This window comes from Pempheris klunzingeri, chromosome 7, assembly GCF_042242105.1.
Source record: "Pempheris klunzingeri isolate RE-2024b chromosome 7, fPemKlu1.hap1, whole genome shotgun sequence".
NCBI lineage: Eukaryota > Metazoa > Chordata > Actinopteri > Acropomatiformes > Pempheridae > Pempheris > Pempheris klunzingeri.
Window position 1 is genome coordinate 25,601,633 of NC_092018.1, and position 16,091 is coordinate 25,617,723.

The window sequence follows — 16,091 nt, forward strand, 5'->3', positions numbered from 1 at the left end:
TTTGACACCTATTTGTGAAGTACTCCAAAATGTTCATCAAATGAGCACAGACTGCAGTGACAGATGAATAGTGCAATTTTATGATAAATACGATCACATCTCCCAACACAAATGTTAAAACAGGAATGAATCAATTCAAATCTTTGAAGAAAAAAAAAAAGATACAGCAGATACAGCAAGGTTTATGCATAAAGCGCAGGTGCCCTAGCTAATGTTATTACATACTACCTAACGTTACAATGAAAGGTAGCTAGGAAGATACAGTCCAAAATTTTATTTCAGAACACAGTATATATTTGTTATTTGCCACAATAAGCAGTCTCGTTAAAATATGTATTGTCCCTTTGGAATTGCATGAACATACAATGGTGTTCAAAGTTTTAGTGTGGGAATGAGCACCAACACAGCAGCTGCAGCACAGTTGCATGCAGAAAGCTACTGTACCAGCCAATGACCCCTCTACACGGAAAATTTAGTGCAGCTGTACCAGAATTACTATTGGCTTTGATTTATGGTTTGCATTTGATATCTTGCATTTCATCTTCGTTACACTATTAAACAATTACGATGACTTTACAATCATACAAAAAAGGAAGTGTATTATATATTAACCTCTGCAGTCAATTAACTTGTCCCCTTACCCATGAAACAACCATAAAACATGTAGAACATCTGATTCAGGGATAGTCATTTTTTGTAAATACAGTATGTACCAAACGTAACAGAAAATGAACACATCTGATTGCACCTGCTGTTAGAGAAGTAACATTTCTGCTTTATCTTTCAGCTTTCTCTGTCAGTTCAGTTCTGCTCATCTAGTGTGCAACGTCAGTTGATGTGACCCACTTATTTTACAATAGACTATTCTTCAGTAAGGATTTGCACACATATACAATATTACATTACATCTTGCATACACCCCAAGTAGAAATATGCTCATTCAAACCAACATAGTCCTTTACAGCATATTAAAGATTGCTTAAGGCTTTTTTTTTTGCTTACGAATTACTGCAGTTCATGCTAGACAAAACTCCCCCATATATAACTGAGATGAATGTTCTTAGAGTTCAAGAACCCAAGATGATATGGTTACAACATATGTAATTAACACTGCACTTTAAAAAGAGGGAACACAAAGAAACGGACCCCACTTTTAACTTAGTGAAAAGTACTGATGTTTCATCGTCAACTGCTTAGAAACCATGTGGATGTGGAACCATGTCAGTTAAATCATGGATGCGTGACTTCACTTGTACACAGGCACAAAGAAATGGAAGAACAGTCCACAGCCAGTTTTGCCAAACTCATGGTTTGTTTCTGTCACCAAGAACTCTTTCGGAAATAATGTCAGCAATCATTAAGCAGCGCCAAGGGCACTGTTTTTATGTCACAGGGAGGACGACTAGATACCTGTTAGTGAGGAAAACTGCAGACTCAACTGGAGAAAACTGGCCCAACAGATCAGTTTAACAACTAGACCGTATTTGTAGCTATGACAACACAACTGAAGATGGGGGATCCTCTTGGAGAGGCTTTCAGTAAACCTGTTAATCCTGAACTCTAAATAAATAAATGTGACAATAGCAAAACAAAAATATTAACAAACTTCAAATAAAAAGGAAAGAATAAAGCTATGGTATATAAAGTATTACTCTGCGAAAGCACGTCTGTGCTGATGGGAGAACGCCAAATGTTGGCAGCAATTGTTAAGAAAAGAGAAAGGGAATTAGGGGCTAAAAAGTGCCTTTGTGGTTAAAAAAAAAAACCACTCTCCCTCTATTGGCCTGAGAAAAGTTTTTCTGTTATGACTGCTGCTGTTCTGCTTCATTGTTATTTTCCACCACCCTGTTGTTTAGTGGCGTTGGTGATTTGGAGATGTTGTTTTGAAGCCCCAGTTGAGCCAGTTCCTCCTCTGTGTTCGTCCATGAGCTCATTGACTCATGAACTACAACTGTGTGTTCCTCCATCTGCTTTTGGAGGCTGTCCATCTCTTCCCTGGGAGAGAAGAAAAAAAACAAACATTAAATGTAGTTTGGCATTTGCATAACTGCATAACAAAAAGCTTCATATAGGTGTGTTGATAACCAAGTCATTTGGTCTGAGCAAGAGGCTTACTTGAGCTGCCGTAGACAGTTGTGCAGGTTGTTGAGGGGCTCCTTATTGACTGAAGTTGATGGTTTCAGCAACTCGTCCAACAGGGAGGCAGGCACTGGGCAGTCTGGGATCTTAACTGGCGTCACTGGGTTGGATGGGTTCCCGTCACTCTTCAGCTCCATCCGCTGCTGCTCGAACGAAACCATCATTATAGGGATGTATTTAGTCATTCAACAGGCATTTCTTACATGGCATTATACTTACAACAGTGGCCTTTGCGTCATTATAAAAGAGAGGGGTGGAGGCTTTGAAAGCATTACTCATAGAAATTAATGGATACACCCCAGCTGTGTAAAAAAAAAATAGCCAGTACCCAAGCTGTGCATGAAACAGCTAAAAAAGGACACCGTTTGCATGTCATTACTTCAGTAATGATGTTTTTTTTTTTTTTATTAAAAATTGGATAATTCACACTAATAAAACATATCAGCTAAGTACCTGAAACCCTTCAAGCCAGGACAATTAAAGCTACTTAATACTGGAGCCTGACGAGTATACGAGTAGGCCAAGCTTATGCGTCAATATGGTCTCAGTTATATTAAAATGATGACAGATGAGCAAATGCAGATGCCATTTAAATCAGAACCAATATTTAGCAGTTTCTTCAAAATTCAAAAGGTGAAAAAAACACCAAAAATAGCACAGGACACAACACAGAGAAAAAACAAGGTGCCTTACCTTCCTTAGCCGGCTCTGTTTGAGGTCCTGTTTGAGTTGCTGGTTCTGCAGCAGGACCGTCTTCATGCTGTTTCTGAGCTCACCCACTTTGGCCTGGAGCATAAACTTGTCCTTCCTGGTGCAGCTCAGCTCCTCCTGCACCGTCTCCAGCTCCACCTTGATGTTCTGATGAGACAGAGAGTAACATTTGTTAGTTATAAAACCTTTTGAAAAGGGGAAAGTGGTGGTAACGGTTTAAATATGGTTGAGAAATAACTACAGAGCTCACTTCAACCATCGTCTCCCTCTAGACACTAACTGTGTACTTTAGTTTAAGTAATCCTGTGTATTTGTAAATACGGCATTTTATCTTTTTTATCATCTAGTTAAGCAGCTACTTATACATGGGGCCTTTGTGTCCATATTTCACAGTTAAATGAATACTTGCCTGCAGAGCTCTCTGTAGGTTGTCCAGCTCCCTGTGGTGACACTGTTCCATCATCTCTGCCTGCTGCTTCTGAGCCTCAATCTCCCTCTGCCTCTGCTCCACCTCCCACTTCAGGTCCTCCACCTGAATGAGCAGACAGTGTTAGACATCAGTGTCCCTAAGAGGCTGAAACTGATTTTAGAGAACTGGCACACTCTTCATGAAAATGTTGGCCAATAACAAGAGAGGACATGGTCAAAATGTTACATTATTATCAATTCAGGCTAATCAATATTATTTATAAAAGCTCATAATAAAAACACACTGCACCATGCTGATCATATCAGAGGTGAATGCCCATGGCTTCTCTTGGCCAAGATATTTAAATAAAGATCATCCCAGCTAAATATTTCAGTCCATCCCTGATTTAGAATCCGCACCTCTTGGTTAGTGAGGGGCTGCTTAGCCAGTTCATCGTCCAGTTGTTTCTGGAGTATCTGGAGCTGTGAATGGGCTTCAGCCAGCTCCTCTTGGAATCTGGAAACTTCCTGAGCATGCTGCTCATCCCGAGCGCTGCACAGTATGAGAAATTCACCAATAAGATGTACAACTAACACAGATTTTGCAACTCAATAAAAAACAGTAATATGCCGTATTTGCAGTATTCTTGAATCAGGAAAAAGTATGTACTGCAGTTTGAGGGATTCACTCTGCAGAGCTTTAACCAAGTCCTCTTTGGACTGCAGGTCCTTCTTGATCTCTGACAGCTCTAGCATGGCTGCCCTGTAGTGTCGTCTATTGTGGGCTGCTTCAGCCTTTGCCGCTGCCACCTAAAGGAAACATCACATCATTACAACCTGAAAGACTCCAGGAGAGCCAAATGCTCCAGATCCAAGACTGGTGACAAAGCTACAGGACTTATTACACATGTATGGCACAATTAAGCTTTCTAACTTTTCAAGAGGCTTCTTCTTGTGCCTAATGCCAAGCAAGTTACCTCAAAATAAATAATCAAATATGTTTAAATCACACACTCTGGATTATTTGAAAGACAAAACCGAAATGCTGTGCAGTAGGCCTTTTGACTTCCTGTTGTATGATTCAGAGCTCCTACCTGTTCTTTAAGGTCACTGACTTTAGTTTTCTCTTTTTCCAAGGCAAGCTGTAGAGTTTGTACCACCTGCTTCATCTGCTGGTCCTCCTCCTCTTTACGCTTGAGGACAGCTTGAACCTTGAAAAAGCACGAATAGGACATCAATGTTACAAAAACACACAAAATTGCATAATTTCTTGACCACTTTTCAAGTTTAAAACTAAGCAAAATTTAAGATGCAAACAAATTTTTCACCTGCAAGTTGAGCTGGACAAGATCTGCCTCTCTCTTTGCTAAGGCGGACTCCAAAATGTTGGCATGCTCCCGCAGTGAATTGTGAGACTGTGCCAATCCAGCCAATTTCCCTTTTTCATGTTCCAGCTCAAGTGCTAGCTTCTTGTTGGCATCTTCTAACTTTCGAATCCGCTTCTTGAAGCATCGTGACTCTTGAAGCTGTGAAATCAGTTCATGTCGTTAATACGAAAAAACACTGAACAGGCCTGTGATCAGTGCCAGAAAATGGAATAATTGTTCACCTCATCCTCGAGTTCCAAGACCTTCTCCTGGTACTCCTCAAGCTCTGTGGAGGTGAGGGTGATCACTTCCTGCAGCTCCTTCTCAAGCATAGTCTTGCTCTTAGTGACAGCCTGTAGTTCTGCCTGGAGAACCTTAATCTTCTCCTGGATGATGAATAAAACCACAATGCATTTCAATGCAGTCCAGTTACTCAACAGACGCATTTATTTACAATGAAATGACAAATATTTTTATAATAAAGAAATATGAGTAGATGACCGGAGCAATAATATCTAAGCAATAAAAAAAAAAAAAACATTAGTTGTTAACTATATTAGCGTTCATCTTTGAGACTATGGGGTATACAATATAACAAGTGTAGCATACAAGTTAACTGCAATTAGGAATGTTAAATGTTACTTAATCTTTAGTTTTGCTTGACTGTGGTTAAGACTAATATCTCTGTATTGTGTGGCAGAAAAACAGGTGTTACACACTTTGTATCTCCTGATGTATGTAGAGAGCATAGAGAATCATACAGTTAGTCACACATGTGAGAATGATGCTTCTCCTTATGCCAGTTGCCTGAAACTCTGTGCCAAACTACAGGGTCTAGCTGCAGAGTTTTCAAGGAGCTCTAAAGGTCTGGCAGGTCTATACAGTACCTGTAAGACCTGGCTGTTTCCTCCATCCGACACCTGGGCCTTGAGTTTGACCAGCTCCGCCTCGGCCGTCTCCTTGTCAGTGAGAGCCTCTTGCAGCCTCCTGCTCAGGATGCCAACAGCGTTCTCGTAAGCCTTGTGCTTGGCCTTCATCTCCTTCTGAGCGCTTGTCAAATCTGTCCCCAGCCGCTTTACACGCACCTTCTGCTCTGATATGGCCCTATTTGATGCAAAAAAGAGAATGATACCAATAAAAGTGTCCATGTAAAAACTAGGTTGTTCTGACAGCAGGTCAAACAAACACAAATACAAGATGCAGGTGTGCAGATTGTACATCTTTAAAATCATATGCAATTCACAGGTATAGATGACACAAATACAGAGCGTGATGGTGTGGATGGATGCGCTTTTCAAACCACACGGACTGACTCATAAGTCTATGTGGAGATGATGAGTTGTATAAGCAATGCCCTTTCTTTGTATTTATAAATAGCACTTGACAACAGAGATATGCATCATAGTCCAAGTCATTACTGAGGGAATCATTCCGCTCCCCAGTTCTCCCAACAGCACATGACTCACTTTTTGGCTTCTGTCTCCAATTGCTCCACCTGCTTCCTCAGGCCTTCGTTCTCCTCTGTCACTGCTGCTAGCTGACTCTGATCAAACTGTAGAGACTGAAGTGGGAGGAAACAAAACACAAATACTTCACATCACAGCGAGATTCACAGTAATACCACTGACCACAAACTAACAACTACTTATACTACAGCCAAAACATCAACATTTACTTTACTTTTATGAAGTAAATTTGATCAGAAATATTCTACAAATCAAAACATTTCTAATTACCTGGATCTGGGTTTCTAGCTGATCCCTCTCATTCTGAATGGCTTGCAGATGGGCCTCCATGTTGCTCATCTGTTCCTGGACTCTCGCCACTTCCTTCTGCAGCCGGGCCTGCTCCAGCTCTGCAGTCTGCTTCTCCCCCTGAACGCTCAGCAGCTCCTGCTTCAGGTCCTTCACTTCGGTCAACAGACGCTTTTTGGTGGACTTGAGCTCACTGATCAGCTGGTCTTTGGAGCTGGCATCCCGACGGTAGGCTTCCACCATTACCTGTCAAGACAATAACTGTGTCTAGCTATTGATGGGAGTGCTTTCTCATTTTAAAAAAGGAATGTAAGCAGTCATGCTCATATTTGTCATGACTGAGACAGTAGGCAAAGGACTATTTGCAATATACAGAAGATGGATGAAAGAGAGGGCTGATTTAAATCCCACACTGCATCATCTCTAGGCTTGAGTGAGATATATTTGGCATGGTTATGGGAAACTGAACAAAAGATTTATATATACAGAGTTGTACTGGCTTTATTTTTCCAGCCAAAACAGTATTGTGTTTGTTCCTAAACAAGTAGTTCATCAGTAATGCCACAGTACCTCACACATCACTGACTTCCCATTGACGTAGTTACTTTAGATGCAGTAAAGAGATGCAGTTTGTTGATAATGCAGCCACATTATTATTCTTCTTTGCCACCAGAGGTACACACTAGTTTGCTTTTCATGGATTGATGAAAGCCATCCCACGACAATTTGATGGGTCGTGATGAATGTTATTGCATGAGACTGAAGCGTCTACAAAAACTCAAAGAAATCCAATAGAATTCACATTTCTGTCATTCTGTCAATAAACTCCTCCCTCTTTCTGACAGCCGTTCAATGCAAAACGAGCAACATCCACCATTGCTAAATCCTCTGAGCCGTGTCAACCAGCTCTCTTCTGAGACAACAGCCATCTGGCCATACAATGCATACTCCCACAACAGCATAAGCCTTAGCCAGCTGCTAGATTCCTGACAAGTGTTTTATAAATGTACGTAAAGTCTACACAGTTTACGCTTCTCTTCCTTACCCAGTATGAGAGAGCTCTAAATGATCTTACATAAGAGCAAGGGAATTGCTTGCCTTTTGTTGTTGGAACTGCTCCTTCAGTTTCTGAGCTTGTTTCTTCAGGGAACTATTTTCCTGTTGAAGAGTTTCAATCTGTAACACAACAAATGCCTTTCATTATTCACTTCACCACAAAAGACAAAACAATATGCATACTGGTACTGTTCTATTTAAATTCTTGAATTTTTGTACAAACTGATCTCTGCTTAAGCTAAATAGAAAACACAAGGTTAGTTTTCTATGCCATTACCTTTTGTTTCATTGGCACTTTCTTATTTTCAACTCCCACCTGTCTCATACCTGACTGGCTTTGACCTGGACTTCCTGTCTGAGCTGATCCAAGACATCTGAAGCCACCAGAACATCCTCTCCGAGTTGTTCAGCGCCCTCGTCAAGTTGGCTCTTGTCGGCCCGAGCAGCCTGCAAAGCTACCTCTAGGACAATCTTCTCGTTCTGGAGGTACTGGATGTTGTCATCCTTGGCGCTGCTCTCTGTCTGCAGCTCTGCCAGCTGGGCCTCTAGCTCCAGGTAGCGGGCCTCTAGCTGATTGATGGATTGCTCTTTGGTGTGCAGGTTCTCCTGAGTGGTGGTGAGCTGGCGCATCAGCTCCAGATGCTCTTTCTGGAGTGACTGCAGCTGCATGTCCTTCTGGGAAAGGGTCAGCTTCACCTACAAGGGGAGTGTGAAGGGCAGTTAAGAGCAGAATACAAAAAGATTTGCACTGCCCATGTGAGTAATAACTGTTACATTTGGCATGACTACCTGCTCCAATTCCCTTTCCAGGGTACTGGCTGTGTTGGCCAGTTTAGTTAAGCGTTCTCGTTCTTCCTCAAACTCGTCCAGTTTGTGCTGCAGATCATCTTCCACCATGGACTTTGCATCCTGGATCTGCTTGTAAGCAGCTTCCTGGGTCAGCATGTCGGTCTAAGTCCCAGACGGTAAAGGGTTTTACACAAAGACAGATTTTTTTTTTTAAAAGACACCTAATAATCTAAAATTGTAGTCCTTGTAATTTAGTAAAGTCTGCTTTTATCAAAGGACTCAATAATGAATCTTCAGGTGTTGCTTTTTCAGTGGATACAAAAACTTTACAAACATGATGATGGCGTATTCAGACAGGGATGATGTGGAGTATACCTCAATGCTCTGCAGCTGTACAGCAATGCGTTCTTTGTCCTTGATGGAGCGTTGTTGGGTCTCAGTGAGCTGGTTTGACAGAGTCACATTCTCCAGCTTGAGATGTTCCACAACACCAATCTGAGTCATCTGTCCAGCCTGTGCGAGGAAAAAACCCAACAAACTTGTCACGTCAACTCTGAAAATGTCAGGCCTTGATGAAAAACCAACCACATTAGCATTAACCTTACCTGCATGTTGGCCATTTCGCTTTGCAGTCGTACTCTTGCCTCCTGGGCCAGTGCTAGCTGCTGCTGGTACCACTGTCTGAGCTGCTGGAGTGAGTCAATTTCAGCCTGGGAGGTCTTCAATCGGCTCTGCAGGGTGCTGCGCTCCAGCTGCACTTGTTGAAGCTGGCTCTGAAGACCACCCATCTGCTGACGCAACTCCTGAACTGCGAGTGTGAGACAAACACATCGAATTTAATCATGAGTGGATATGCAAACAGGTAGTCAGTGTGTTCTCCAACATAAACTCAAAGCACAATAAAATATTTTGACTATTTATTATTACACTCAGCTCTCCGTCACTCACCTGTATTGTCTCTGGAGGTTACAGTGTTTTGCATCTCTTCCACCTTCCCCATCAATCTGTTGTACTGGTCTTCAGCTACCTTCAGGTCATTGCTTAGAGAAGCCAGACTGGCATTCTTGCTCTCCAGACTGCCCTGGAGTTCCACCATAGCTTTCTCTAGCTGGCCGCAGTTCTGCCGCAGTGTGCCAACCTCTGTAGTGAGGGAGCTCTGCTTCTCCTGGCTGGCCTGAGCTTCCTCCTGCTTAGCCTGCAGCTGAGCATTCACTGTGGCGAGCTGGGCCTGAAGTTCTGTCTTCGCCTTGAGAGCCTGGGGGACAGGACAGCGTGGTCAGCACTTGAGCCAAATTATTCTTTTTCGAATTCAAATTATGATAGACAATCTGGCACCTATCAGCCGTATCTGTCCCCACACATCGAGTTCAACATGGTGGACAATATATTAGGGTGTAAACTTGTCCATATCCATATTTATGGAAACCCAGCCAGTTAGTGTACTACAGAAAGAGACTTCAGTGAATGAAACAACACATACTAAATACAGGTAATGCACTTCTTCTAATACAGTAAACCTTCACTTGTCCATTTGGCAAACAAAAAAACTATAGTTTTATAGTTGACGTGTTTTTCTAAATCATGTCCTTAGGTTAGCATTTACCAATCACCAAGATCTGATGTTGCAAATCTGGCAAATATAGGGAGCACAGTTCGCCAGCCAACTACCTGATTGATATTATGAAATCATGTAAAGGATAGATGCACAGCATAACAATTAATGATTATAAATAAATTAATTTATACTGTGACTCATAGGAAGGTCTAATGTACAACAGGTTGACAAAAGAGGAAAAGCTTAATATGAAACTGTGAAAGACTCGACTAAAACCTGTGCTCAATTCTGAGGGTGTAATGGGGCTGTATTGGATGATTTTTGTGGTATATTTTGTCCATTCATGTACATATTGTGTATTGATGGGTGATTTCTGATACTGATATGTTACACTACCTGATTAGCTTCAGATGACAAAGATTCAAGCTGACCCTCCAGCCTCGTTTTCTCCTTCAGCACCTGCAGCATTTCATCGTGGCCCATCACTGAACTCTCCAAAGAAACACTGAAACAAATGCAAACAAAATTAGTGCTCAAATTATTAGTCTGTTGACAGAAGACTGACAGAATTCTCTAACAATTTAGACAATCAATTCAGTTTTAAGTAATCTACAGTTAAAAAAAACGTTTTGTAAGTTCCTCCTGCTTCAATGTGAAGACCTGCAGTTCTCATCAAGCAATGTTAATGCCTAGAACTGACGACTGTAGTGATTATTCTAATCCATCCCAATCTGATATTGACAAATACCTGCTGGAGAAACTGTCCCTGCGGCTGCGAGGCTCCGCTGTCCCTTCTCTGTCCTGCTCCAGCTCCAGCTGGTGGTGTTCTTCACTGGCTGCCTGCAGCACCTCCTGCAGGGATGGGAACTGACCCATGGCCTCAGGGGCAATCTCCCTCCCCTCGACCGTGTAGGGCCCCCGCTGCCTTTCCACTGCTGCGGAGAGCATACCGTATGTCCCCCTGGTAGACACACTGCTGTAAGATGAACTGTCACTGTCATTGCCGTCATTCCCCGGCCTCGTTCCTGATTCGCTGCCGTCAATCTCCGATACATTGTCCCCGACTTGAAGTGAAGCACCTGGCTGGCTTTCTGTCTCACAGGTGCTGCACTCTGACATCACACTGGCCTCAGACAAAGTGGACACCGAGCTAATGGTGGACTGGAGGGAGCTCATGGTGTTGTCTGCTGTTCTTACTCCTCCTCCTCCTCCACCTCCACCATCACCATCATTCTCAGGAGACTTGTAGTCAGCCAAGGAGTGGATCTTGCTCGGGCGAGGTGATTTGGACTTTCTCTCCTTGGAAGGGGGAATACCCAAGCTGCCCAGTTTGGGACCACGGGGGACACTGGTCCTCAGGAAAGAATACTCCTTGGTCATGGCAACAGTGTTGGCCCTAGGCAGAGCCTCGGGATGCAGCATGAGCTCTGGATCCAGGGTGCTGAATGGCCTGTTTTTGGAGGTGGTCCGGTGAGACTAGAATCAGATAAAAAAAAATGAACCATGGTACTCCCATCCTGTCAAAATCTGACACAAGGCTGCCCAGCTTGAAACACACAGTGTGAAGGAATCAAAACAGGAATAGTGATGACTCTAAAGAAAAACTACATAAATATAGGGCACCAATGCTCAGTGTTCTATTGGCCTACAGCTTCAAATCTTCTTCTGGGTTACATTCTCCAGTAAAATAGCATGTTTAGCATCCAACTTCACCTGAGTTTAAGTGTTAAGTCCTTCCACAAGAAACACAAGTTAGGTTGAAGGTACCTAACCTGGCAGCTACTCCGTTCACTCACCCTCTCCTTATGTCTTTGCACCCTGTACTGTTTGAGCTGTTCCTCCAGACGCCGACGAGCCTCCAGGCGAATCTTCTCCTCATTCTCCATCTCCAGTGATGGCTTCTGGTTGGCTAAAGGGAAAATATTTTGGGCCAAAAAGCGGAATGTTCCTTATCATTACATTCCGCACAACTACGCCACTTTATTTACACATTCTGGTTGGAGTCAAACTGCCTTGAATCCTGCATTCAAACAGCAATAGTAAATAAATTATTCAAACTGAGTTTTTTGTTATGTTGATCCCTGGGCAGGACAGTGACTAATAAGTCAGAAAACTGGACTGCAGCGTTCTCCATCTTACCTGACAGCTACTGCAGATTTTAAAAGGAGCAGTATGGGTGCAAATGTAAAAAACTTGCAATAGGTGTGCAGCTAGTGTTGGAATGAGTTAAAGGAAGACTTCTGTAAATGCATTAATGACAAGTACATTAGATCAGCCATGTTGATGTATTATGTATGTACTATGAACAGAGATATTATAGCATATGTTGTGTGGTGCTACATATATTCTGTGTGGGACTTAGGATGCAAAGTTAAACAAAATCACAACAGTTCATGCTAAGCCTAAAAATATTGCATTTCATAGAAACTGTGCCCAACTTTAAAATGCCACCAAAAAGATAACATACTGAAGGGATTAGTTCCAAAACGCAGCCATTAGTCCAAATAATGTTCCAAATCAAGCAACCCACACCAAATTCTAACCAAGCAATGCCAACATGAGCTGCAAGAGAGAGGGTAGATTCAAACAACTAATAGCAATTCCCACTAAATCCTTTTGTTCAGAAAAAAATAAAGACAGGGGAGTTAAAAAAGGATGCGTACATTAGCCAAACAAGCAAACATCCCACACCAAAATGAGGTTAAATACATGGGGGTATAAGGGGGCATTCACTCCACATAAGTTTATGCTTACACAATTCAGTCTCCTGCATAGGTATACTGAGTCTGAGTGACTGCAACGAATCACCCGTGTGAACCGTGACCCCAGCACTAGCCCCCTCAGACTTCTCTATCATCATGGGTGGATAAGCAGCCACACCTGGGGAGGGCTCTTGGGTCTGAGAGTTGACAGGGGAGCTGGTGCTCTGGGGAGGGGCTGTTGGGGGCAGGGACCCATTTATATGGTTGTTCCCCACAGCATTGAAACCCTCTGCCAGTCCATCTCCATTAGGCATCACATCTGAACCGACAGGACCTGAAAAGGAAGGGGAAGAGAAGCCCCGTGGAATGTGACAATTAGTCATGATAAGTTCTTGTGAACTAGACTGCAGAGTGAAAGTTATTCCACTTGGCAAGCTGGCTGCGCAACTTTGTCAAGCTACAGTAGCTTAAGTCAAAAAGGTAGCATGTGGCTACTGAAGCATCCGTTAGCTGCCTGAACCTCTAATCTCGTATCAAGGAGCATAACCAGGGCTCATCAACATTCACAGGGCTCACATTCAAAAGCCTTGAAAACCTGTTTTCTCCATCAGCTTCAACCTTTAAAACGGCATGGTCAAACAAAAGCACATCATTTTCGGCCAAAGTTGGAACAGTATTTTTTGTGAGAATTTCTGTGTGTGCTTTTCTCACTGGTTTGAAGTGGGATGGGTTCCACTGGAAAGAGGTGGTGTCACAAATGTCTGTGCACCACCAAGAATTTAACAGCTGAATCAAATCTGATGACAGTTATGGTTATTTTTGCTGATCAAACTAAACAGACAAAGTCCTGTCGTAGTGTATAAGTTAAGCTTTTTTGTATGATGATGTATGATACAATTTTAATACAAAAGGATGTTTTTTTTTCCAACGTACAACTTGTAACTACCTACAATCGAAAATAAAGCCCATATGCTACTTAAAGGAGAACACCAACAAATGAACATATTAAAATCAACACAGTAGTCATGAGGAGTTCTATTGAATATGTGAAAACATATCGGAGTATGTCTGAGAAAAACCTTTGTGAAAGCACACGTCAGAGTCTCTCTGTGTTTGTGTTTGACAGTTTTTATTAAATCTACGTCTTGTCTGTCCCCCCCAACAAATATATTCAGCAATTTTCATATTGCCCCGTTTTTTCTTTTATAGACTATTGGCAGAGTGTCCTGCCTGATGTTGACTAATTAGAATTCAGTTCAACAATTTAACACATTAGTTCAAAAAGCCTTGTCACATGGAGCAGCAGATGGCCTCAGGCCTTGTAGTAGCCACCTGAACAGGTCATTCATTGTATGCATGGATACAAGTTCTACAGTAAAGTAAGACCAGTAAAACGGCTGAAGGGGAAAGAACTTTGGAGATCAGAGAGCAGAATTGGAAATGAGCTAATCGCAGCACTGAGAGTTATTCTATTATGAATATATCACAAATAGGCCCAACACAAACAAACTTCACACAGTCCTCATCTGCCATTATACGTTCACATAGAGGAAACGAATCCAAGAAAAGAATCCAACCCATCCAAGTGTTTGCTAGTAATTGCATATTGAATGAATAATTCAGAATGCTTTTCTTACAAATCTGTCCACAAGTCTTTGTGGTTGTGGTTGAATTCTGGCATGGCAATGATTGCATATTTTAATTTTAAAGAAATGAATTTGTGTACTTTGTTTTTCTCCACAGCTCTACCAATTCATTGCTACCACCTTTCCATTTGTTTTTGCCTTTCAGCTGTAATGGGGGGGTGGCGTCATATTAAGGCATAATTTCAGCACACTCTCTTATACACAATGAAACCTAATCATATCCTATTGAAACAGCATCAGTACTCACCATTATGCAAATCCCCTTTTGTGTTTTGAGTGTTCTCCAGCCCTTGTTTTTGTCTCAGTTGTGTTTCACTATCCACAGCATGGGCTCCAGCTTCTTTGGAATTTATAATGTGGTCCCCTTCATAAGCGTTCACCTCCATCTGAGCTGCTTCTAATTCGTTTGTATCCATTTCCACTGAGAAACTGAACAGTAACAATACTGCTGGTGCAACTTTGGAAAGGACTTCTCACAAGACCATCTTCTTAGAAGGCGGGCCAGCTGGGAGCATGTCAGTGACACTGGACACAGACAGCACTGCGGAGAGAATACACAAACACAGCTTAACATATGGCTTATAATTTGCAGATCTGTTTTAGACAGATCTCTCCTGAGGATTTAGACATAATGTTATGTAACAACACAGAGTGCTTTAATTCAAACATAAGCTAGAGTCAGTGTCTAACTAGCTGTCACATATAAACTTAGTTAAGATTAAGGGGAATATCTGTTTTGCTGTGCGTAAAACAGCTGCTGCTTCTGATACGAGTTTGCCGAATTTATGCAAACAATTCAGAACAATACGAGCCATGCTTACAAAATGTGTACATTAACCGACAGACAGGTCCGGCTTGCATTTATGAATTTTAACGAGAGTCTGGAATCAGGTTCCCTCTTTATTAAAAATGAGCTGACAGCACAAAAACTCCTGCATGTTTTAAGTTATGTAATTATCGTATGCTACCTGGTATTTTAGCTGTCAATGATAGCGTTAACCTTTGACTCCAGGCTGTGTTGCTAAGTTAGCTATCTGACAGTAGTTAGCTTCCCCTCCTAGCCTCTGTTGAGTACGGGTTCATGCCGTCTTTCTGGAGTTACCATTACAGAAGACATAAAAACGAAACAGTCATTGATAAACCTAAGTGTGAATGCTGTCACATTGCCCTTGTGTGTTGAGTGGGTTTAGTGAAGCTCTGCCGGTCAGTGACAGAGAGGATAGACTTCAGGTAGGGTGGGATATAACTGGCTCACCATGCTAGCGAGACAGCTAGCGTAGCTAACTATGTGTTTACGACGGGACCTGTCAAGCTAAATTTGCTAACTTGCTAGCTAGAAACGCCAGTGCATGGGGAGGATTTCTCAAATATTCTAAATAAATCAACGAATTAGCTTCTGTCGCGTAAGTACAAAGTACAAAGTTCATGTGTTAATTACAAAATGACAGTTTCGGCAAACATTACAAAGGACAATAAATACTCACCTCTTTGCGAGCTTCGCCTTTCACTACGTGGCTGTTTGGTTTCCGTCCCTTATCTGTCCGACTAGAAACAGAGGGCGCACACACACATCTGGAGGATAAAATAAATCTTGTCAGACAGCTGAGTGTCTCCTGAGTACACTCCCAGCTTCTGGATCTCGAATACAAAAAAAATATATTGCGTTAATTTAGTGAGTTAATTTTATGGCCAATGCACGTGACAATGGTTCATGTACAACACGAACTATAATAAGGAACGGACAGAACCATATCTGGCACACAGGTAGACAGGTTAATCTGGTTAATCTGTCTTGTGTCACAGTGCTTCACTATTATGGTCAGAGACCTGCGCCCAGTGAGGCCGCTGTGGCAGCTTTCAACTACCATTTGCCTCCAGAAATGTCATTGCATGCTGCCAGTACCAGCTTTTGATCCCAATTGTTGCACAGAATACATAAATTGCTTTAATTACCTTAATACACG

General features: G+C 42.1%; 1 protein-coding gene across 2 annotated transcripts; it reads right to left on the reverse strand.

Annotated features, from left to right (window-relative positions):
- Positions 1-59: 59 nt before the first annotated feature.
- On the reverse strand, positions 60-15,656 carry golga3 (golgin A3). 2 transcript variants are annotated; one of them, XM_070833674.1, is made up of 24 exons: positions 15,612-15,656; positions 14,375-14,668; positions 12,660-12,815; positions 11,576-11,688; positions 10,528-11,255; positions 10,176-10,284; positions 9,173-9,479; positions 8,830-9,032; positions 8,600-8,737; positions 8,225-8,386; positions 7,763-8,131; positions 7,478-7,555; positions 6,362-6,625; positions 6,092-6,186; positions 5,513-5,729; positions 4,868-5,011; positions 4,587-4,784; positions 4,353-4,469; positions 3,929-4,068; positions 3,679-3,811; positions 3,260-3,382; positions 2,833-2,997; positions 2,116-2,282; positions 60-1,995 (listed from the first exon to the last, which is right to left on the reverse strand). In XM_070833674.1, exons 2-24 carry the CDS (start codon positions 14,541-14,543, stop codon positions 1,803-1,805), a joined length of 4,488 nt encoding a protein of 1,495 aa, XP_070689775.1. In that variant the 5' UTR covers positions 14,544-14,668; positions 15,612-15,656; the 3' UTR covers positions 60-1,802. The 2 variants fall into 2 exon arrangements, with proteins under 2 accessions (XP_070689775.1, XP_070689774.1); XM_070833673.1 differs by having other exon boundaries at positions 12,534-12,815.
- Between the last annotated feature and the right edge of the window lie 435 nt (positions 15,657-16,091).